At 43.7% G+C, this 25,000-nt stretch overlaps 1 protein-coding gene across 7 annotated transcripts in view; it reads right to left on the minus strand.

Annotated features, from left to right (window-relative positions):
* The window catches only part of LOC116352815 (RNA binding protein fox-1 homolog 3-like), a 410,981-nt gene that overhangs the window by 117,099 nt on the left and 268,882 nt on the right, over positions 1–25,000 (minus strand). Inside the window, exon 1 of one of the 7 annotated variants that reach the window (XM_031834669.1) lies at positions 15,138–15,544. The exons of 5 other annotated variants lie outside the window; for them this stretch is intronic. In XM_031834669.1, coding sequence (XP_031690529.1) covers positions 15,138–15,155 — 18 coding nt within the window. In that variant the 5' untranslated portion in view covers positions 15,156–15,544. Of the gene's footprint in view, positions 1–15,137; positions 15,545–25,000 lie in introns of those variants that run through there. One more of the 7 variants, XM_031834668.1, reaches the window with a different exon arrangement.

Below are 25,000 nucleotides of genomic sequence, written 5' to 3' on the forward strand. Positions count from 1 at the left end.
TCTTTGCCTTTACACATAAACAATTAGGTAGGTGAATGAACCTGAAATGCCCAACATTAAAAAATATTTTTTTAAATGGCTTGCAAATATGGGCCTTTCATATTTGTTGATCTGTACATCCCAGGAGTAACTAATGCCTGCATCTTGCTTTGATGATTTTTTTAGAAACATACATAGAGTTTTTACAGTCAGCAGTTTTATTATTCCTCTTACATATTTTATGCTGGTTATCCATGCATACTGTACGTATATGAAGCATGGCCATGTTTTGGCAAAATGCCTACATTAAAGCCTTTATATTTGCCATAATCCTGGACTCTTGATCCCCTCCCAGCACATGTCAATCTCACCTGAACCTCTGTGAAAACAAGACAGAGTAATCAATGCATGATATTCACATTGTGGGAGAGAGGGAGGGAGAAGAGACACTACCAATGAACAACCAGGATGATTCAAACACACTGATCTCTGGGTGTCAAACAGGGCCTTCTGTGCTCAGTGGCAGCTGATCAGAAACTGAGCCACTGATATAGACCATCTATCAGAAGGCTCATTCATGCTTCTCTTTGCTAGCATGTCGTAAGGACGTATCCAGTCATGCTGTATCTATGGTAAACACAGACACCTGCACGCAAATGCGCCTGTGCACGCACGGACACAGGCACGCACACAGGCGCACACACACGCAAACACGCAAACACAGACACACACACAGTCTGATATAATGTCCTGGGGAAGCATTAGCACATATATCAAGGTAAAGTTACACATGAAAAGATAGAGAAGAGGAGATAAAGTGCCTTTTACAGCATCAACAATCAAAGCATTTAGTAGATTGGACACAAGCACGTTCTGGGAGCTGGATCTGACTAATCTACAAATGGCTTCTTGTTATTAAACTGCTAATTCAGAGGATTAAAGGATCCATGAGAACACAATCCTCTTTACTGGATGTTCCTTGGATGCTGAAGGTGGCTTAAATATTCATTAAACACACACACACACACACACACACACACACACACACACACACACACACACACACACACACACACACACACACACACACACACACACACACACACACATACTCCTACTACTCCTACAGCACCGACGTACACAAATATATACACAGACACAAATATGGAGGTTCACATGCTGTATCTGTCTCATACACACATGCACACACCTGTCTTCATGTACAGTACAGAAGACCCCCTCCCCCCACACACACACACCTGTCTTCATATACAGTACAGTAGACCCCCCCTTCTTCCCCGCACACATGCACAAACACACACACCTGTTTCCATATACAGTACATCAGACAACACTATCTAACCGATTAATCCCTTTCATTCTTTTTTTGGGTGGTTCACACCGTCATTCCTCCTCTTTCTGGGTCTGGGTCCCAAAACATAATTTAAAGACTGAGTCTCTGTGTCATGAATCACCATGAGGAAGAGCTCTTAGGTAACGGCATTCAACAGAAAATATGCTCTGTGCATGATAGCAACCATTTTTCCAGATAAGCAGACAAACTATACCTCTTCTACAGTAAATTGTAAATAAGAACAGTATATCAATGATAACTTGACAATTCATCATGTGTTAATGGAGATTTTCTCTTACTGATTCTAAACTGGTACAATAGCATACAACTTATGCATACAGTCTCCTCAGCGTCAGGAATTGTTTTAAGCTATTTCAGGCATTTCGAGTTTTATTATTAAAAATAGAGGTACATTTCAACAGGGGTGCAACTTTCACTGGGGACGTGGGGGACATGTCCCCCCACATTCTGAAATTGCATTTTTGTCCCCCCCCAGTTTTATCATTGGAATGTGATACAAAACGAGGCAACGGTGTGCTTTAGGACCATGCGGACGTTTCCGAGCGGTCGGGTAGGCTGTTTGGAGCGTTTATCCGACAAAAATAAAGAAATTACAAAAAAAGGTTATGTCCCCCACACTTCTAAAACCAAAGTTGCACCCCTGCATTTCCATATCTAAATGATCTATAAAATGTTATGAACGGGAACCTTTGAATGTACATTTCCCCGTTGGGTTCCGGTGGTCTAAGACAGGCTGTAAATGTACACAGAGCATCAGAGTAAAAGTCAAAGACTCAAAGCTGCAACAGAAGCCAATGGAAAGGTAATGTAGTATTATGAAGAACTACTCTCTGAGGATCACATTACCTGACTTTTACACTGAAATGAACACTGTCATTTATACTGACCTTTTTAGAATGTATGAATGTGCTGTCTGTGTCATTTTAACTGAGGTCCTCAGCAGGTTTCCTGGTGGAGAAAAACAGACTGAAACCAGAATAGGTCCCCTGTGTTTTAATCAATGGGAGATACCACAGACACAGTACTATTACAATACTGAACACATACTGTAACACGCCATCACTATAACTGCTTTATTTAAAAATGTGTTTATTATTAAAACTTCCCTAACAATACTTCCAAATACAGTCGATAACACTAATACAACTACTGACACTAATACTATTGCTACTAATGACAATAACAAAAATAGAAACCTATCTGAACTGTGACAAGTGTTTCAGGATTACAATTTGACTCCTAATGGGTTCTCCTGTAACGCTTTAATTCACTACCTATGCGATATCAATTCCATTATAATCTCATTAAACTACTGCACACTGAGGTGATTTCAAATGAATGTGAAACAGCCAACCGCACACTCCTTCCTAATTGAGCAATAATTTGAACTCATTATTATTGTCCATTATTAAATTAATGAACTTAATGGACTTATTTTCCAAATTGCAAAGACCCCTGGCAACATGTTTTTGATTCCATTAGCAGACATACTGGAGGAAATGAGACACACAGAGGTGTATGTGCAATTAGCCTACCGCTGTGTGCTAATCTTATACTGACTCCATGATGACCACTCTCACCATGCAAGACATGACGTTAAATCTCCATATTATAAAATAATAAAACACTCCTGTCACAAGGTGTATCATATGTAGCCTACGTCACATTCACGTGACAGTTTTTGAGTAACATTTCATACGAGTGGTTAGGTGAAATTTGACATTTTCTTATAGAAAATGTGAGATTCATCGATAGCCACTTGACAAATTTGCTGAAAAGAAGAAAGCGGACTATCTGCATAAATGCTAGAGGGCAATCGATACCTCACCAACCACAAATGACGCATGTTGATATGGATATTGAATTCTGTATTTAATTAAAACCATACTCCTGCACTCACTGTCAGAATGCCACAGCTCCACTGTGGATAGTGTTAGACGAGAAGAGGGTTGTACAGTGATTTGTGTTCATCACAGCATGACAAAAAGAACAAGAGAACTGGCCAGTGTGTCAGCACCACATCAATCAGTAATCACATTTCTGTTCTGTTCTCTCCCCCTCTACACTGAAGGACCAAGGCACCACACAGACTCCTCAAAAACACACATCGTCCTGTCTTATCACATAAACAATTTAACACTATTATTAGATTTAAAGCCTCCACAAACCTAAGTGTTTTTTTCTCAACCGGAAGTAATTTAAGGGAAGGGCAGACAAAGAGGTATTAAAAGTTATATATATTATATTATATTATAACATCAACAAAATATAATCATTGTCAAATTATGCTTTGCAATGCAACTCAAATGAATGTAATTATTTGTAAACGTACTGTAATCATATTGTATAAAGAAGCCATTTAAGGTGAACTGCTTAGCTTTTTGTGCATGTCCTTTAAATCCACAAAGTCTGAGGTTGACATTTGCAACAAACAGCCCAAAGGCTGATTGCTGCAACAGAATTAAGAATGGGGCCGTGGCGTTGTAATTTGTTGAAGAAGATAGAATATGCAATTATATTGTAGGAAGTGTCTTAACTTTGTTTACTGTAAACATCCAACATTGACAGTGTCTTTACATCGTAGTAATAAAAACAGCTGCATAATTTAAAACAACAGAGACCAAATGCTCCTCTGAGGTACAGAATAAGCGCTACATGATATCCTATGAATATCAATGGGGTATAAAAAATTCTGCTCCCCTGAGAGACCAATAGTAAACCTCTAGTTATAACTCATTTTGATTTCAAATAGAGTCAATGCCTCAGTTTTTCAACCTGCATTTTGCTGCAGCCCAATGCAATAGCAGCACGCAATGTCAGAACCACAGTAAACGAACGGGCTTTTAAACCAAGTTAGTGCATTCTGTACACAACCAAAGCCAGTAAGAATGGGGTCTGAATGAGAGAGACAGAAAGAGTGGACCTCGTGCGACCCAGGGGCCAAGGTAACTACACTTCCACTACAGTATTCACTGCTCATTTGGAAGTCTTTAGTTGTCAACAAAATACATTTTTTCGAGCAAGTCTCCAGTCTCACTGGGTACGGGTCGTAAAATATTTTACCAGTATAGAGATCTGGCAAGTCATTGGTTTAAAAAGAACACACTGCTTTCAGACTAGGCTTCTCTCTATCTCTTCAGTGAGAGCCAGTGGTGATTTGTCTGCCCAGTAAAAAAAAAATGTTGCAACCAAATATTTGGCAAAACCGTTAAAGTGATTTGTTGGGATTGCCAGTTGAACCATGAAGTGCAATGAAAAATGACAAGCCCACTTTAGACTGACTACCGTCACATTATTCCCAAACATGTTTGCACTTACATATTTTGGAGCCAAAAAATTGCTGTGTCAACAGCATCAGATTATACAGCATTTCAATGAGAATTATTTATCAGCTGAACCTCAGTCATATTTATGGGCTCCTCTGCACAGATGAAGAGAGCCACCTCCACACTGCTGAATATTTCTCTTTCTAGTCTACTTTAACGGGGGCTTTGGCCCCCTGGCAGCTAGTGCTGGCTGCTGGGTCACTTCATGGGTAGAATGGACATATGATATCACAATCGTGTCACACATGTAATTACATGTGACTAATGTGATTTACAAAACACATAAAGACAAACACACACGTGCGTACGTGATTTGAATTTGATTTGTGTTTGTTTGTCTTTATGTGTTCTGTAGACACACACACACACACACACACACACACACACACACACACACACACACACACACACACACACACACACACACACACACACACACACACACACACACACACACACACACACACACACACACACACACACACACACACAGTATAGCGTCCAATACTGACATGAGGTGAAATGAAGGTACCTGTCCTCATCATCCAAGGCCTGTGTGTGCCTGACCTGAAGAGAGGAGGGGTAGGGGAGGTAAGGGGAGGCAGGCCTGGGGCCTGGCCAGAGGAGGCAGGCTGAGAGAGTAAAGAGCCATCCACGGAGACTTATAAAGTCCCAACTACAATTTACAGGGAATGCTGAAATAGTAGTGGCCACTGGCGGGTCATGCTGTCGAAGGCACTCTTTTATTTGCTTCATTCCCTTTGACACCGCCTCTCGATTAGGGTCATAAATCCCTTGAAATCGGTCAATAACCTATAACACTAATGCCACTCTCCTGACATTCATTTTACTGCCTGGGTGCCACAATGTTTCTTAACCCATTGCACGTGACAGAGGATTTTATACTGGCCTCGATTGATTCAGAAGAGTATATAACAACCTTTATATAGTGTGTTTGTGCTTCTATAAAATAACATGAATATGGAGAGGGTTCAGACAGGAGAATATTCTGTTCACTAGCTTGTTTTATTGGATGTTCTCTAAGTTAGCAGGATATCACAGAGGTAAGATAACACCCAAGCAACTAGCAACTCTGATTTACAGCATAATATTTTGTTTGAATTTTACGAGTACATAACCTGATAATTATATTTGAATAAGTGTATATCCAGGCTGTATCACAACCGGCCGTGATTGGGAGTCCCATTAGGGCGATGCACAACTGGCCCAGCGTCGTCCAGGTTTGGCCGGTGTAGGCCATCCTTGTAAATAAGAGTTTGTTCTTAACTGACTTGCCTAGTGAAATAAAGGTTAAATCAAATAAACATAAAATATGAAAGAGTGGAAACCACCCAAATAAGATTTATTGTTTCGGGCTCGAGAGACGGAGGAGAAGTGAAGTCAATTCCTTATCATGCGTGGCAAGTTGCCAGTGGATATGTTTTTTCCATTCTCACTGGGGCTTCTCCTCCAATCGTTTTTGTGTGTGGGAACTGACACTTCAGGGCATATCCATGCCACAGACGTGTTACTGATGTGCATGCCTTCTGTTCCAACACTGATGACAGGATGAAGAATCGCCATATGAGACATACTCATGGAATTACCCACAGTGCAACAGGGCAAAACAAGAGGAATTTATGAGGCACATGCTCTAAGCGAACGAATTGTGTGGATAAAATATATATTCTGAACACAAACGGAATGGGATTTCAAAATAATCTTTATGGTGTACCCGTGTGTTCGCATGTGCCAGGGATGAGTTATTTCATGATCAGACAGACTGTGATAAAGGGTTCAGACTCTGATCAGACAGACTGCAGTAAAGGGTTCAGACTCTGATCAGACAGACTGCAGTAAAGGGGTTAGACTGATCATATAGACTGAGGTAAAGGGTTTAGACTGATCAGACAGACTGCGGTAAAGTGGTTAGACTCTGATCAGACAGACTGAGGTAAAGGGGTTAGACTCTGATCAGACAGACTGCGGTAAAAGGGTTAGACTCTGATCAGACAGACTGAGGTAAAGGGTTCAGACTCTGATCAGACAGACTGAGGTAAAGGGTTCAGACTCTGATCAGACAGACTGTGGTAAAGGGTTCAGACTGATCAGACAGACTGCGGTAAAGGGTTCAGACTCTGATCAGACAGACTGAGGTGAAGGGTTCAGACTGATCAGACAGACTGTGATAAAGGGGTTAGACTGATCAGACAGACTGTGGTAAAGGGTTTAGACTCTAACTGTGTCTCGTTTTAAATGACTGAATTCTCTAAATTGCCTGGAAATAAATCCTGTCTCACTCTTAAGTCTAGCTGACACACACTATGAGCCCAAAGCCTATGAGTTATCTTTCCAATCAGTGTTCAATCATCCATGATGTCTTATCTTATTGATCAGCCTTAAGTATATTGTGTAAGACATCATAAAAGAGGGTTCAGACTGATCAGACAGACTGCGGTAAAGGGTTCAGACTCTGATCAGACAGACTGCAGTAAAGGGTTCAGACTCTGATCAGACAGACTGCAGTTAAGGGGTTAGACTGATCATATAGACTGAGGTAAAGGGTTTAGACTGATCAGACAGACTGCGGTAAAGTGGTTAGACTCTGATCAGACAGACTGAGGTAAAGGGGTTAGACTCTGATCAGACAGACTGCGGTAAAAGGGTTAGACTCTGATCAGACAGACTGAGGTAAAGGGTTCAGACTCTTATCAGACAGACTGTGGTAAAGGGTTCAGACTGATCAGACAGACTGCGGTAAAGGGTTCAGACTCTGATCAGACAGACTGAGGTAAAGGGTTCAGACTGATCAGACAGACTGTGATAAAGGGTTTAGACTCTGATCAGACAGACTGTGATAAAGGGTTCAGCCTCTGATCAGACAGACTGCGGTAAAAGGTTTAGACTGGTCAGACAGACTGTGATAAAGGGTTCAGACTCGGATCAGACAGACTGCGATAAATGGTTTAGACTGATCAGACAGACTGAGGTAAATGGTTTAGACTGATCAGACAGACTGCAGTAAAGGGTTCAGACTGATCAGACAGACTGCGGTAAAGGGTTTAGACCGATCAGACAGACTGCGGTAAAGGGTTTAGACTCGGATCAGACAGACTGAGGTAAAGGGTTTAGACTGATCAGACAGACTGTGGTAAAGGGTCTAGACTGATCAGACAGACTACGGTAAAGGGTTTAGACTGATCAGACAGACTGCGGTAAAGGGTTTAGACTGATCAGACAGACTGCGGTAAAGGGTTTAGACTGATCAGACAGACTGCGGTAAATGGTTTTAGACTGATCAGACAGACTGCGGTAAATGGTTTAGACTGATCAGACAGACTGAGGTAAAGGGTTCAGACTCGGATCAGACAGACTGCGATAAATGGTTTAGACTGATCAGACAGACTGCGGTAAATGGTTTAGACTGATCAGACAGACTGAGGTAAAGGGTTTAGACTGATCAGACAGACTACGGTAAAGGGTTTAGACTGATCAGACAGACTGCGGTAAAGGGTTTAGACTGATCAGACAGACTGCGGTAAAGGGTTTAGACTGATCAGACAGACTGCGGTAAATGGTTTTAGACTGATCAGACAGACTGCGGTAAATGGTTTAGACTGATCAGACAGACTGAGGTAAAGGGTTCAGACTCGGATCAGACAGACTGCGATAAATGGTTTAGACTGATCAGACAGACTGCGGTAAATGGTTTAGACTGATCAGACAGACTGAGGTAAAGGGTTTAGACTGATCAGACAGACTATGGTAAAGGGTTTAGACTGATCAGACAGACTGCGGTAAAGGGTTTAGACTGATCAGACAGACTGCGGTAAAGGGTTTAGACTGATCAGACAGACTGCGGTAAATGGTTTTAGACTGATCAGACAGACTGCGGTAAATGGTTTAGACTGATCAGACAGACTGAGGTAAAGGGTTCAGACTCGGATCAGACAGACTGCGATAAATGGTTTAGACTGATCAGACAGACTGCGGTAAATGGTTTAGACTGATCAGACAGACTGAGGTAAAGGGGTTAGACTGATCAGACAGACTGAGGTAAAGGGGTTAGACTGATCAGACAGACTGAGGTAAAGGGTTCAGACTCTGATCAGACAGACTGAGGTAAAGGGTTTAGACTGATCAGACAGACTGCGGTAAAGGGGTTAGACTGATCAGACAGACTGTGGTAAAGGGTTTAGACTCTAACTGTGTCTCGTTTTAAATGACTGAATTCTCTAAATTGCCTGGAAATAAATCCTGTCTCACTCTTAAGTCTAGCTGACACACACTATGAGCCCAAAGCCTATGAGTTATCTTTCCAATCAGTGTTCAATCATCCATGATGTCTTATCTTATTGATCAGCCTTAAGTATATTGTGTAAGACATCATAAAAGAGGGCAAAATGGTTGAACCTTTGTTCCAGTTTCTCTGTAGATCATCTTTTTTTGTTAAGTTGGTGCCATAAGCCTCCCTCAATATTTCATTTTCCTAGTCCTTGAGCACAGTGTGGGGTGAGCCGGGGCTGCAGGTGAAATGGGGGCTGGGCTTTGGCGCCGTGCATTCTTCTCCTGAATACGCTGCGAGGTACAATCTAACACATTCATGTTCATTCACTGACACATGGCCAGGAAACTAATGTACAGTATATCATCTTATCTGATGTAATATTACCATGCTAATGTCTTTGCTAGTGTCTAACATACATTGAAGTCGGGAGTTTACATACACTTAGGTTGGAGTCATTAAAACTCTTTTTTCAACCACTCCACAAATTTCTTGTTAACAAACCATAGTTTTGTCAAGTCGGTTAGGACATCTACTTTGTGCATGACACAAGTCATTTTTCCAACAATTGTTGACAGACAGATTATTTCACTTATAATTCACTGTATCACAATTTCAGTGGGTCAGCAGTGTACATACACTAAGTTGGCTGTGCCTTTAAACAGCTTGGAAAACAGGGATGGCAGCATCATGTTGTGGGGTGCTTTGCTGCAGGAGGGACTGGTGCACTTCACAAAATAGATGGCATCATGAGGCAGGAAAAGTATGTGGATATATTGAAGCAACATCTCAGGACATCAGTCAGGAAGTTAAAGCTTGGTCGCAAATGTGTCTTCCAAATGGACAATGACCCCAAGCACACTTCCAAAGTTGTGGCAAAATGGCTTAAGGACAACAAAGTCAAGGTATTGGAGTGGCCATCACAAAGTCCTGACCTCAATCCTATAGAAGATTTGTGGGCAGAACTGAAAAAGCATGTGTGAGCAAGGAGGCCTAAAAACCTGACTCAGTTACACCAGCTCTGTCAGGAGGAATGGGCCAAAATTCACCCAACTTATTGTGGGAAGCTTGTGGAAGGCTACCCGAAACGTTTGACCCAAGTTAAACAATTTTAAGGCAATGTTACCAAATACTAATTGAGTGTATGTAAACTTCTGACCCACTGGGAATGTGATGACATAAATAAAAGCTGAAATAAATAATTCTCTATACTTATTATTCTGACATTTCATATTCTTAAAATAAAATGGTGATCCTAACTGACCTAAGACAGGGAATTTTTACTGGAATTAAATGTCAGGAATTGTGAAAAATTGATTTTAAATGTATTAGGCTAAGGTGTATGTAAACTTACAACTTCAACTGTATGTGCATTAGCCAGTTTCCATTTTACTACCAAACTGGCTCCTCTGCTGTTCATTGTTCCAGGCAGTTGTTAAAGCTGCAGTTCCTCTCTGTCTTTCCCCATCTCAGCCTCGTGACAAAAAGCCCCTTGAACGATCTGGCCTTTAATCACTAAAACAGATTTTATTTTTCCTCTCTCTGGAATGGCGCTGAATTGACGTGTAGCCTCCACAGCGCCGAGGCAAAATGGCCGTCCCAGTAACGGCTCACAAGCCCCTGGACAACCTGAGGCAAGGCCATCCAATCCCACATCATTAAGGCTAGAGTCCTTTATTGTGTTGGAAGGCATTAAACGGTGCGCTGGCTCTAGCCCTGAAGTCACACTCCACTAGGAGAAAACAGCAGAAAAATAACAGCACAGCTGGATAATGACTTTTCCCTGGGAGGCTGACCATGTGTATGAAAGTGCTAATGATAGCAGGTACAATAAGCGAGCACAAGGCTTTTACTGCGTCCAGATATATTTTCCTCAGCTAAACTTGCCAGTGATTTCCCCCATGTAGGTGTCTTTCTGTAGTTTAAGAAGAGCACCCCCCCTCTCCTTCTATCCCTCTCTCCCTCCATTCTCTTCCTTCTCCAGTATCTAATCTCCTTATCAGCTGTACAGCTAATATCAAAGAGGACTGCGGTGTGAAAATCCTGCGAGTAAAACCCACTGTCGGAGTCTAATTACAATTAGCTGGGCTCCAGACCCATTAGGCCTAGGGGGAAGAGTGCAAAAGCGCAGAAAATTAAAGCTACTGATCGCTAATGATCCCACAGACTAAAGGAATGGGTTCAGATTTAGGGGTCTCTGAAATATACCCCGTCTCTTCTTCCTGTTTCTATGTCTAAAGGCTGATCTGCAGGCCTTCTTTCAAATGCTCTGAGGGAAGGTGCAATTACGATGTTTCCACAAGTTTTGGAGGCTGAAAGTTGTTCAACTGTTGGGGTGACACAGCCATTATTGTCTTGATATTAAATAAGACAAAACATATCCTGCTAAAAACCATGAGAATGTAGACGATAATAGTTTCTCCGCAAAGCTTTATAGCACACCAAAGTTCACTCCGTTTATGGCATGCCATGACACTAGCCCGTGTCTGCGTGTCATGTGAGTAGTAAAACATGCCTATGAAAGTTAATGAATGGTTATTAACCGCCATTATCCCATGTTACGAGTAACTTCATATTGATTTATGTACCTCACATCTTCACAAGTTCCCTTCAAGTGAAGCACTACTAAAATTCACCTTAAAAAGGAAATACCTCTCGTTTGGTGATGTAAGCCCCAAGTTCTTCCTGGCGGCTGTGTTGGAGGACTATCCGGGGCAGGGAGATAGAAGAGTCCAGAGTTATTAGGGCCGTCAGGTAAGTGTGTGGCGACAGCGACAGCGGCCTGGGATGGGGGTGGAGGGAGAGGCGGCTAGCACCATCTAATGAAAGCTTCTCAGGGAGTACTAAAGAGTCTACGTGACACTACTCCTAATTCGTCTGTCTGAGGACACAGATCAATTAATACATTAACAAACGATCAGAGACACTTCATCTTGCAATATGAAACCAGCAGCCTGGACTTGCTGCCCGGCCTCCCGTCCTGAATGGCTGATCTGCTCTACTTCCATACACTGCAGTCCTCCATGCATCTCAACAGCCTCCACTAGTCAGACAGATAAAGATGTTGTAGATGCACGTTTTGCTACAATTATTGTAACTGTTTTAATCTAATTTCATGACTCTCTGGATAATATGAGTCTTTCAAAACTACTGTAGTTTGTTCAGATTTCTTTTTCAGATTCCTGATAGACTTTTCTTTGCGTTCTGACAAAACATAGTAACACTAATTTTTCATAATGATGCCATTACAATACTGAATCACAAACATTGGGACAGAGTATTCCCAGAGTTGTTTTATTTTATTTATATCTAATACAACCAATCACCTCTTGACTCAGTAACGTGATGCCTCACCCCAACACATTAGGCATCGTCTAGCCATGGAACCCCATGTTGTTTCAAACACACAAACAAACCATTCAAATACAGTAGGTCAAACATACTGAAAGATTCAGTGGATTCAGTGGTGGGGACTGGCACAGCCATAACAGTAATTTGATCATCCTGTTGTAGGAGAACTTTCCTACAATGCAGGAAATGTAAAACTTGTATTGTATTTGAGGTCACTTTGACTTGATTTTCCCTAACAAAAAAATGTATCAACCCATTCAAAAATGTCCATTAATTATAATCCACATAATAATTCCCATTTCCTATTGCTACAGGATTATTTTCCTGCTGTAGTAAATTGGCTCAAATTAAGATCCTACATCTGTAGCGTGAGTGAGTGTGTTGGTGGTGTGTTGGGGAAGTCAACAGTAAACCAACGTTCCACACCAGCCAAGACAGCCATATATTCACTCTGCTCTCCCCCCATTACCAGGCTCTCTGCTCAGCAGCCAGGACCCTGCCCTGCTCAATTATTCATGGCATTCAGGGGAAGACAGAAACATTCATGTTTTCTCCCCTCCTCGCCTCCTCTTCTAATGCAAAGGAACAAACGAGTGAAGAGAATGGCCACCCATCCATTCCTACCTCTCCATTTATCAATCGTCCATCTCTTGGATTATTCCGGTTTGCTCCACTTCTAGTGACAGAGGTGGAGGTGGTGGTTGGGGAGATGAGGGCAGTAACTAACACTGACCAGACGGTCTGTTGCTGTTTGAAGATTTACTTCTGGGAGGAGGAGGAGATGGTGGTGAGTGGTACCCAGGAGTATGCTGCATAACCAGGGCCTGTCTTTGGATCCACATTCATCTATATCAGGGGGCAGCAGGGAAATGTAAGCCAAAGGTAATTGCCCCGGATAAGAACATCTGCTTGGTGAATAAATATTCTAATGAGGGGAGCTCACAGGTTCCCCAGACTGATCCAGTGCTGACAGTCCTCCGGAGGGACGACAGGTAATGCTCAACACCTGCACCTCAAATGGGAGAGACGCTCCCTTCCTCCCTCCCCTGCCACAGTAACTAAATGCTGGGCGACAACAACACACACCACAGCATTGTGTAAATCTTCTCCCAGATTAACTGGGTTAGATAAAGATTCCAGGAGTGCCAGCCAGGCCCCCTCTGTGCCACACTGTCCATGCCCAAGCCGCAACTTCTCCCAGCATGCAGCTGTGTGACACAGGAAGGGAATGGCTGAGATGTGGCGATGAAAGAGGAGGAGTAGTCAGGCTAGATTGAGCAAGGGAGCCTCGTGGCACACACACACCTTCAAAGAGGCCTGCTCACTCAAAGACATGGAGATGCCTTTCCCAATTAGCATCAAACCCCTGTTAGCACGTAGCACCTCACAGGAACACTTCATTGCTTTGACTGCTGGGTAGGCCTGTGTCGGACAGTTTTACTCTGCCTAAACTGCAGTACTATAGAGGGAGTAGGGGAGCAGCTAGGGCTCCACTTTATGTCATGTTTTTGATATATAACATTCTGTATTATTCATACACTTGGCTGTTGCTTTAATGGAAAATAACAAATAATTCTGAGGCTCAGAATGGACTGAACTGGAGGCTGGTAGAGTCGAGTATCTTCCTCCACAGCCGATTCTCCCCTCACTGAAATCCAAAACTGACAATCGATAGCCACAAGCACGATAGCCACAAGCACGATAGCCACAAGCACGATAGCCACAAGCACTCCAAAAGATTGGAGGGAAAGTATTTTTTAGAAATCCTTAAGTTTACTGTGTCTTGGTGCGGATGGTTGTGAAAAAATTTATGTCTGTAAATTAATATGGAAATATGCAAAGAGCTGCAATCTGCATTACTGTAGACATCTCAACGTAGAAGGGAGGAATAGCAGAGGGTATTGAGTGGGGATGGTTGTGGTGGGGAGGGAATGGAAAACCACACAGCAGACACAACTGATCTGACTAATTACCAATGATCTCATACACAATTAATTAGCACCTCTGGATAAAGCACGGTACACACTCTTACTGTATGTTTTACACAACTTATTTATGGTCAAAATGTTTTGGAGTGGAATGAAAAGGACTAAGCTATGGGTGATAAAACGGGAAATAAAACCCCTTTAAAATACATTCAAAGAAGATATCCATAAACAGTGAATCCAAAATGTGGCCCCCGAAAGTGTAGCAGCAACAGTTTGAGGAACTGGTCAAAACAAACAGATATAGCTTCAAATGGTCCATACATGCCGGTTGGTTTAAATGTTAACTATGTCTGCAGAATGTGAACGGAGGCAGAAATATGGTAAGGTGAAAATCCAGTTAAATAAATCTTTGGTGAGGAGGTTGAATAAATCTCAGGTGAAAAGGGAGGGAAGTGGCAGGCTTCTATAGAATATGGTTAAACAACCCAGTGCTCTCCCATCAACAAAACAACACATGAAAGTTGAATAACCACAGCTGAAGAGAAATGGAACAATTGTAGATGTGTGCAAACATAATTTGACCAACTGCGACAAAACTGCACTAATGAAATCACCACCGACCGGGTAGTTTTGCAATGTTCCTAACACACACACACACACACACACACACACACACACACACACACACACACACACACACACACACACACACACACACACACACACACACACACACACACACACACACACACACACACACACACACACACACACACACACACACAGGCATCTCTGAGCATTCACACACACACACACACACTCTACCTCCCTCTGCAGTTCGAGGCAACACAAAGGTCAACAAAAAGAGAGCAACTCTGTGGTACAGTACTCACCCAAAAATACATCATCATTTCGGATGTGGGACAGGTGAGGTGCAGGCACGGCGGAGAGTGTGGGGTTGAGCAGCGGGACAAGTCCAGCCAGTTTGAGCGTCAGGAAGAGAAGCGAGTCCGACCGTTTGGAACGAGTGCTTTACTGGTCCCTCTTCCACTGGGGCAGCCCTCCCTCTCAACTGTTCAATGGAGCTCGACTAGCTTTCCCCTCTTCTCTTCTTCCTCTGCCCTTCAATTTTCAAAAGCCGCCTTTCTCCTCTTCTTTCAGCCTCACAGAGAAGAAGCAGACAGAGAGAGAGGAAAGCTTGGGAGGTGTTCTAACCTTTTTCTTTTGATACTCTTGCCTCTCCACGCCACTCACTTTCTCTCTCTCTCTCTCTATCCTGCTCTCTCTCTCTCCTTCTCTCACTCTATCCTGCTCTCTCTCTCTCCCTCTCTCCCTTGCTCTCTCTCTACTCCCTCTCCCACTCGATTTTCTCTCACTCTTTGGCTTGTGTCTCTTATTGGTGAATGTGGAATCAGTCAGTACAGCGCGGAGGCTCAACTACAGCAGGAGCAGCCTGCGCCTGACAGCTGCCTCCAGCATTCCTCCACTGGAGCCGTGTTCCTCTGCATAGAGGGGTGCTGTGCTGCGCACCGAACAAATCGGGATCTCACAGACGGTACTGTAAAATTCAGCATCCCAGGGTGAGGGATGGAGGTGGTGGGGGTTGGTGATGGATAGAGCGGCAGGGTGGGGGGGAGGGAAGAGAGTTTTCTGTTGATGATGATGCTATTGATGGTGGCGGGCTATCTGAGGCGGGAGTGAGAAGATCACTCTCCTCTTTTCACTTTCTGACTGACTGAGACAATGTACTTAAGTTATGGCAGCTTCAGCTGTATGAGGAGCAGAGAGAAAACACTGCAGGGAGCACCAATAAATACTGAATGTACTGAAAGTATGCCAAGGGGAACTAGGAGCATCAGCTTGTTCTCACTCTTTTCTACTTTTCTGCAAAGGTTGTGTGTGTGTGTGTGTGTCCAGTGCGTGTGCCAATCTTGTTTCAGCTATAGGATCAACCAGAAATAGAGTGGTCAAGAAAAACCAGTGGGGTTCAGATGGACCAAATTGTAGTTGGTAGTCATATGCAGTAGGTATGGCATATGAAAGGAGTATTTGGTTAGGGGTGAGAACGAAGCTCTGTGCTGTGGGTGTGGGTGCCGAGAGACACGCTTTTGTGTGTTCTCCATCTGGCGGCTGTTAAGGGGAGGGAAGGGAGGGAGGAGGCTCGCCTATCTTTTAGACAGCATTGTAACAATGAGCCTGCCTCAGCAAATTTCTAAACATATCATCAATACACGACTGGGCGCTAACGCTTTTAATATTAACCCTGTGGCAACCAGGGCAGACTGCGGAGAGCTGGAGTGTTTCTGCGGCTTCCTCCACTGCCTGATCATCCAATAAAATACGTCCTGGGGGATGAGCTAATTTGTTGTAGGATCCTAAAGAACATTTGCCAGCCATAGAGAACATTGTGGTAATGAACAGAAGAGATATATTCAGGTTATGTTACCCATCAGTAATTGCCACATAAGGAGGCTGAGTTAAATTTGCAGTTTGCAGCTGGCTCTGAGCAAATTGTGTACACAAGGGGCCTCGTTCATATGGCGTTACTGTCATCTTAAATTTATCAACTGTTTTTTTTTCTTACCCCTTTTATTTTCTTTTAAAAATGAGGAATTGATCGTTGAAATGTAAAACACCAGACGGTTATTTTAGGAACTCCAAATATTCAGTCAAATATAGCTCATGCATAAGTAATGCATTTCTCACTACTTTGTTCTTTTGTTATTGCTAGATCGCAAGAGAGCCTCTCCAGCACTGTGTACACACAATCTATTATTGTGGGCATTAACATACAAGTCATCCATATCTTTTTTACATGTCCACCAGACTCAATGGATTTACATTAGCAATCACGGTGGGTAAGCGCCCCCACTCTTCCATCAATCTCTGATGGGAAATAAAAATGAAATGCACTTCTCAGGCAACTCGGATTAAGGATCACGCTTTTATCAAATACTGAAGTCTATTTCAAGTCCTCCTCATAAATAACTGAGGGGAAGGAGAGAGAGAGAAGGAGCAAAGAGAGAAAGGGAGGGAGCAAAAGGAGAGACAGAGAGAAAGATGGAGGGAAGGAGGAGGGGGAAAGAGACAGGCAGAGGGGGAGAGAGAGTGCATCACGGACTGAAGCTAATACGCAGGGCACTTGGGGTTTTAGGGATTAGAAAAAAGGTAGAATGGAGAAAATAAGATGAGAATTTGAAGGCATTTTAGCATCACATAATCCCCATGTCTCCTTTCCAGGGATCTCCAGCCCTCAATTACCCATGAAAATGGAAACAGAAAGGGAATTGGGAAGAAGATGGAGCGTCTGGGCCGAGACATGTTGTTTTTCTCCTCCTACTCTCCTACTTCTATTCTCTCACCAGCTCCATTTTTCCATCCTATATAGTGTTTACCAGGATGCTAGTGGCTTTCCCGCCCATTTAGATTTCCCACCAACGTCTAGACTCCCCCAGGGGACTCAGATGTCCATTATGGAGCCAAGAGCCTAAAGCTTTCAGAGAGAAAGAAGGAAGTAAAGGACTTAAATGCACTTTATTCAGCACTACAATGGCCACCCTCAGCTCAGGATCTCCCCCCTTTTATAGGAAAAATCCACCCAATTGACTTTTGGTATTTTTTTCATTAGTCCACTGTTGCTACAGATGATGCAAAAGCACATCGCCATGATGATGTGGCAAGTGACACTTTGCTTCTTGAAAGTCTAACATCTTGAACACTTGACTGCTGACATGCAATATAATGTGGGACTGTATCAACAGCGGACGAATGAAAAAATACCCAAAAATAGTTTTTGAGTGGAGTTTTCCTTTAATATTTCATGGTAATCCTAGTGCTTGTTAGCAGGAATATCCCTGTATCTGCTGTTGGACCATGCCCTGTTCTTCTCATCTTTACAGTGAGAGCATTGAGCTACGGTCCTCTGAGCACTCAGCCCAGGCCCCTGCCTTGAGGATGGGGTCTTAAGGGTCTTGGTATATACTAGACATGGTTCTCTCACCCCAGCCCCATTTCTCTATTAGTCTATGGTGGCTGGTCTCAGCCTCTTCAACTAATGGGCTTTGTGCTGGTTGACCCAAAGACAGGAAGAAAGGATTCTCCATCCTGTGTCTCGTAGAAGGACTGTCTCTAATGACAATTCACTTTAAAGTGTTTCAAGAACAGCTGGTAAGGATCCACAGATGTACTTTATTCACAGGTTGATATTGATATTTCTATATGAGGAGGATCAGACTCATAACTAAGACTTCTGAACAGGTGAAAAACATCCTCAAAGGTTTTAGCGATGGGGAAATAGGCCACCGCAGAAAGAAGGATTTTAAGGAAATATACTTTAAAAGTGGCATGTCCTGAAATTCTCTGAAAAACGCCAGTGCTCATCATTTCAATTGCTGCAAAACATATTGTCAATCCCAATATATGAACTAGTCTTTCAAAATGAAAGAAAGTAAATACCTAACATCAAACAAACACATACAGTACACATACATTGAGTTCACCAACCACAGCAACACACACAGACTGTACTGTAATAATGTAGTGTTCACGTGGCATGTTGGCAGTGTTCAGCAACAGGGGCTGTGTAATTAGGGGTTGTGTGAGACCGAGGAGGGGCCTGGGCCCCTGTGTGTGATGCTGATATCACTCCGGGGCCAGACCTGGTGTGTCTGTCTGTGTGAGAGGCAGGCACAGTGAGTACCGTACTGTACACTGCCTGCCACACCTTGCTGTCACAGTGTGTACGGCAACACAATACGACACAACACACCTTGTAATGAACAAGTGGTCCACACTGTTCCTCTGTCCTTAGAGCAAAGCACTGCAGTCAAGTCAATGCCACAACAAGCAGCACCGGAACAGACAGCAGGAACGACATGGAGAAAAGCTACACAGCATTACCTACTACCTGTGTGCGTGTGCATGTGTGTGTGTGTGTGTGTGTGTGTGTGTGTGTGTGTGTGTGTGTGTGTGTGTGTGTGTGTGTGTGTGTGTGTGTGTGTGTGTGTGTGTGTGTGTGTGTGTGTGTAAAATGGCACCGGAAGAAATGGCAGCAGTTTTACGGGCGCCCAACCAATTGTGCTATTATTATGTGTTTCTGCCACCGTATATTACGGAGAAAATAACTTCTGGATATCAGGACAGCGATCACTCACCTCGGATTAGACTAACATTTTTCTTCAACAAGCAGGACACACAGGACATACGCCGGACACCCAACAAGGCCAACAACCCAGTTATTGGCAAGAAGAAGAGACGCAGGTACAGAGGACACAGAACGGGGTGCCTCGTAAGGATCTGCAGAAAGCGAGTGGGAAAGCTGCCGTTACCGTCAATATTACTCGCCAAAGTGCCATCATTGGACAATATATTAGACGAGGTACGTTCACGAATATCCCACCAACGGGACATCAAAAACTGTAATATCTTATGTTTCACTGAATCGTGGCTGAATGACGACATAGATATTCAGCTAGCGGGATATACACTGCACCGGCTAGATAGAACTGCACACACAGTAAGACGAGAGGGGGCGGTCTGTGCATATATTTACCTGTATACTGTATATAGCCTAGCTACTGTATATAGCCTCGCTACTGTATATAGCCTCGCTACTGTTATATCCTCACTACTGTTATAGCCTCGCTACTGTATATAGCCTCGCTACTGTTATAGCCTCGCTACTACCTATAGGCTCGCTACTGTTATAGCCTCGCTACTGTATATAGCCTCGCTACTGTTATAGCCTCGCTACTGTATATAGCCTCGCTACTGTTATAGCCTCGCTACTGTTATAGCCTCGCTACTGTACATAGCCTCGCTACTGTATATAGCCTCGCTACTGTTATAGCCTCGCTACTGTTATAGCCTCGCTACTGTATATAGCCTCGCTACTGTTATAGTCTCGCTACTGTTATAGCCTCGCTACTGTATATAGCCTCGCTACTGTTATAGCCTCGCTACTGTATATAGCCTCGCTACTGTATATAGCCTCGCTACTGTTATAGCCTCGCTACTGTATATAGCCTCGCTACTGTTATAGCCTCGCTAGTGTATATAGCCTCGCTACTGTTATAGCCTCGCTACTGTTATAGCCTCGCTACTGTATATAGCCTCGCTACTGTTATAGCCTCGCTACTGTATATAGCCTCGCTACTGTTATAGCCTCGCTACTGTTATAGCCTCGCTACTGTATATAGCCTCGCTACTGTATATAGCCTCGCTACTGTATATAGCCTCGCTACTGTATATAGCCTCGCTACTGTTATAGCCTCGCTACTGTTATAGCCTCGCTACTGTATATAGCCTCGCTTCTGTTATAGCCTCGCTACTGTATATAGCCTCACTACTGTTATAGCCTCGCTACTGTATATAGCCTCGCTACTGTTATAGCCTCGCTACTGTTAGAGCCTCGCTACTGTATATAGCCTCGCTACTGTTATAGCCTCGCTACTGTTATAGCCTCGCTACTGTATATAGCCTCGCTACTGTTATAGCCTCGCTACTGTATATAGCCTTGCTACTGTATATAGCCTCGCTACTCTATATAGTCTCGCTACTCTATATAGCCTCGCTACTGTTATAGCCTCGCTACAGTATATAGCCTCGCTACTGTTATAGCCTCGCTACTGTATATAGCGTCACTACTGTATATAGCCTCGCTACTGAATATAGCCTCGCTACAGTACATAGTCTCGCTACTGTATATAGCCTCGCTACTGTTATAGCCTCGCTACTGTATATAGCCTCGCTACTGTATATAGCCTCGCTACTGTACATAGCCTCGCTACTGTTATAGCCTCGCTACTGTATATAGCCTCGCTACTGTACATAGCCTCGCTACTGTTATAGCCTCGCTACTGTTATAGTCTCGCTACTGTATATAGCCTCGCTACTGTTATAGCCTCGCTACTGTATATAGCCTCGCTACTGCCACCGTATATTACGGAGAAAATAACTTCTGGATATCAGGACAGCGATCACTCACCTCGGATTAGACTAACATTTTTCTTCAACAAGCAGGACACACAGGACATACGCCGGACACCCAACAAGGCCAACAACCCAGTTATTGGCAAGAAGAAGAGACGCAGGTACAGAGGACACAGAACGGGGTGCCTCGTAAGGATCTGCAGAAAGCGAGTGGGAAAGCTGCCGTTACCGTCAATATTACTCGCCAAAGTGCCATCATTGGACAATATATTAGACGAGGTACGTTCACGAATATCCCACCAACGGGACATCAAAAACTGTAATATCTTATGTTTCACTGAATCGTGGCTGAATGACGACATAGATATTCAGCTAGCGGGATATACACTGCACCGGCTAGATAGAACTGCACACACAGTAAGACGAGAGGGGGCGGTCTGTGCATATATTTACCTGTATACTGTATATAGCCTAGCTACTGTATATAGCCTCGCTACTGTATATAGCCTCGCTACTGTTATATCCTCACTACTGTTATAGCCTCGCTACTGTATATAGCCTCGCTACTGTTATAGCCTCGCTACTACCTATAGGCTCGCTACTGTTATAGCCTCGCTACTGTATATAGCCTCGCTACTGTTATAGCCTCGCTACTGTATATAGCCTCGCTACTGTTATAGCCTCGCTACTGTTATAGCCTCGCTACTGTACATAGCCTCGCTACTGTATATAGCCTCGCTACTGTTATAGCCTCGCTACTGTTATAGCCTCGCTACTGTATATAGCCTCGCTACTGTTATAGTCTCGCTACTGTTATAGCCTCGCTACTGTATATAGCCTCGCTACTGTTATAGCCTCGCTACTGTATATAGCCTCGCTACTGTATATAGCCTCGCTACTGTTATAGCCTCGCTACTGTATATAGCCTCGCTACTGTTTTAGCCTCGCTACTGTATATAGCCTCGCTACTGTTATAGCCTCGCTACTGTTATAGCCTCGCTACTGTATATAGCCTCGCTACTGTTATAGCCTCGCTACTACCTATAGGCTCGCTACTGTTATAGCCTCGCTACTGTATATAGCCTCGCTACTGTTATAGCCTCGCTACTGTATATAGCCTCGCTACTGTTATAGCCTCGCTACTGTTATAGCCTCGCTACTGTACATAGCCTCACTACTGTATATAGCCTCGCTACTGTTATAGCCTCGCTACTGTTATAGCCTCGCTACTGTATATAGCCTCGCTACTGTTATAGTCTCGCTACTGTTATAGCCTCGCTACTGTATATAGCCTCGCTACTGTTATAGCCTCGCTACTGTATATAGCCTCGCTACTGTATATAGCCTCGCTACTGTTATAGCCTCGCTACTGTATATAGCCTCGCTACTGTTTTAGCCTCGCTACTGTATATAGCCTCGCTACTGTTATAGCCTCGCTACTGTTATAGCCTCGCTACTGTATATAGCCTCGCTACTGTTATAGCCTCGCTACTGTATATAGCCTCGCTACTGTTATAGCCTCGCTACTGTTATAGCCTCGCTACTGTATATAGCCTCGCTACTGTATATAGCCTCGCTACTGTATATAGCCTCGCTACTGTATATAGCCTCGCTACTGTTATAGCCTCGCTACTGTTATAGCCTCGCTACTGTATATAGCCTCGCTTCTGTTATAGCCTCGCTACTGTATATAGCCTCACTACTGTTATAGCCTCGCTACTGTATATAGCCTCGCTACTGTTATAGCCTCGCTACTGTTAGAGCCTCGCTACTGTATATAGCCTCGCTACTGTTATAGCCTCGCTACTGTTATAGCCTCGCTACTGTATATAGCCTCGCTACTGTTATAGCCTCGCTACTGTATATAGCCTCGCTACTGTATATAGCCTCGCTACTCTATATAGCCTCGCTACTCTATATAGCCTCGCTACTGTTATAGCCTCGCTACAGTATATAGCCTCGCTACTGTTATAGCCTCGCTACTGTATATAGCGTCACTACTGTATATAGCCTCGCTACTGAATATAGCCTCGCTACAGTACATAGTCTCGCTACTGTATATAGCCTCGCTACTGTTATAGCCTCGCTACTGTATATAGCCTCGCTACTGTATATAGCCTCGCTACTGTACATAGCCTCGCTACTGTTATAGCCTCGCTACTGTATATAGCCTCGCTACTGTACATAGCCTCGCTACTGTTATAGCCTCGCTACTGTTATAGTCTCGCTACTGTATATAGCCTCGCTACTGTTATAGCCTCGCTACTGTATATAGCCTCGCTACTGTTATAGCCCCGCTACTGTATATAGCCTCGCTACTGTACATAGCCTCGCTACTGTACATAGCCTCGCTACTGTACATAGCCCCGCTACTGTATATAGCCTCGCTACTGTACATAGCCTCGCTACTGTTATAGCCTCGCTACGGTTATAGCCTCGCTACTGTATATAGCCTTGCCACTGTTATAGCCTCGCTACTGTATATAGCCCCTCTACTGTTATAGCCTCGCTACTGTTATAGCCTCGCTACTGTTATAGCCTCGCTACTGTATATAGCCTCGCTACTGTATATAGCCTGGCTACTGTTATAGCCTCGCTACAGTTATAGCCTCGCTACTGTTATAGCCTCACTACTGTATATAGCCTCGCTATTGTATATATCCTCGCTACTGTATATAGCCTCGCTACTGTTATAGCCTCGCTACTGTTATGACCCCGCTACTGTATATAGCCTCGCTAAAGTTATAGCCTCGCTACTGTATATAGCCTGGCTACTGTATATAGCATTGCTACTGTTATAGCCTCGCTACTGTATATAGCCTCGCTTCTGTTATAGCCTCGCTACTGTATATAGCCTCGCTACTGTTATAGCCTCGCTACTGTATATAGCCTCGCTACTGTTATAGCCTCGCTACTGTATATGGCCTCGCTACTGTTAGAGCCTCGCTACTGTATATAGCCTCGCTACTGTATATAGCCTCGCTACTTTTATAGCCTCGCTACTGTTATAGCCTCGCTACTGTACATAGCCTCGCTACTGTTTATAGCCTCGCTACTGTTAGAGCCTCGCTACTGTATATAGCCTCGCTACTGTTATAGCCTCGCTACTGTTATAGCCTCGCTACTGTATATAGCCTCGCTACTGTTATAGCCTCGCTACTGTATATAGCCTTGCTACTGTATATAGCCTCGCTACTCTATATAGCCTCGCTACTCTATATAGCCTCGCTACTGTTATAGCCTCGCTACAGTATATAGCCTCGCTACTGTTATAGCCTCGCTACTGTATATAGCGTCACTACTGTATATAGCCTCGCTACTGAATATAGCCTCGCTACAGTACATAGCCTCGCTACTGTATATAGCCTCGCTACTGTTATAGCCTCGCTACTGTATATAGCCTCGCTACTGTTATAGCCTCGCTACTGTATATAGCCTCGCTACTGTTATAGCCTCGCTACTGTATATGGCCTCGCTACTGTTAGAGCCTCGCTACTGTATATAGCCTCGCTACTGTATATAGCCTCGCTACTTTTATAGCCTCGCTACTGTTATAGCCTCGCTACTGTACATAGCCTCGCTACTGTTTATAGCCTCGCTACTGTTAGAGCCTCGCTACTGTATATAGCCTCGCTACTGTTATAGCCTCGCTACTGTATATAGCCTCGCTACTCTATATAGCCTCGCTACTCTATATAGCCTCGCTACTGTTATAGCCTCGCTACAGTATATAGCCTCGCTACTGTTATAGCCTCGCTACTGTATATAGCGTCACTACTGTATATAGCCTCGCTACTGAATATAGCCTCGCTACAGTACATAGCCT

Source organism: Oncorhynchus kisutch, linkage group LG10 (assembly GCF_002021735.2).
Source record: "Oncorhynchus kisutch isolate 150728-3 linkage group LG10, Okis_V2, whole genome shotgun sequence".
Taxonomy (NCBI): Eukaryota; Metazoa; Chordata; class Actinopteri; order Salmoniformes; family Salmonidae; genus Oncorhynchus; species Oncorhynchus kisutch.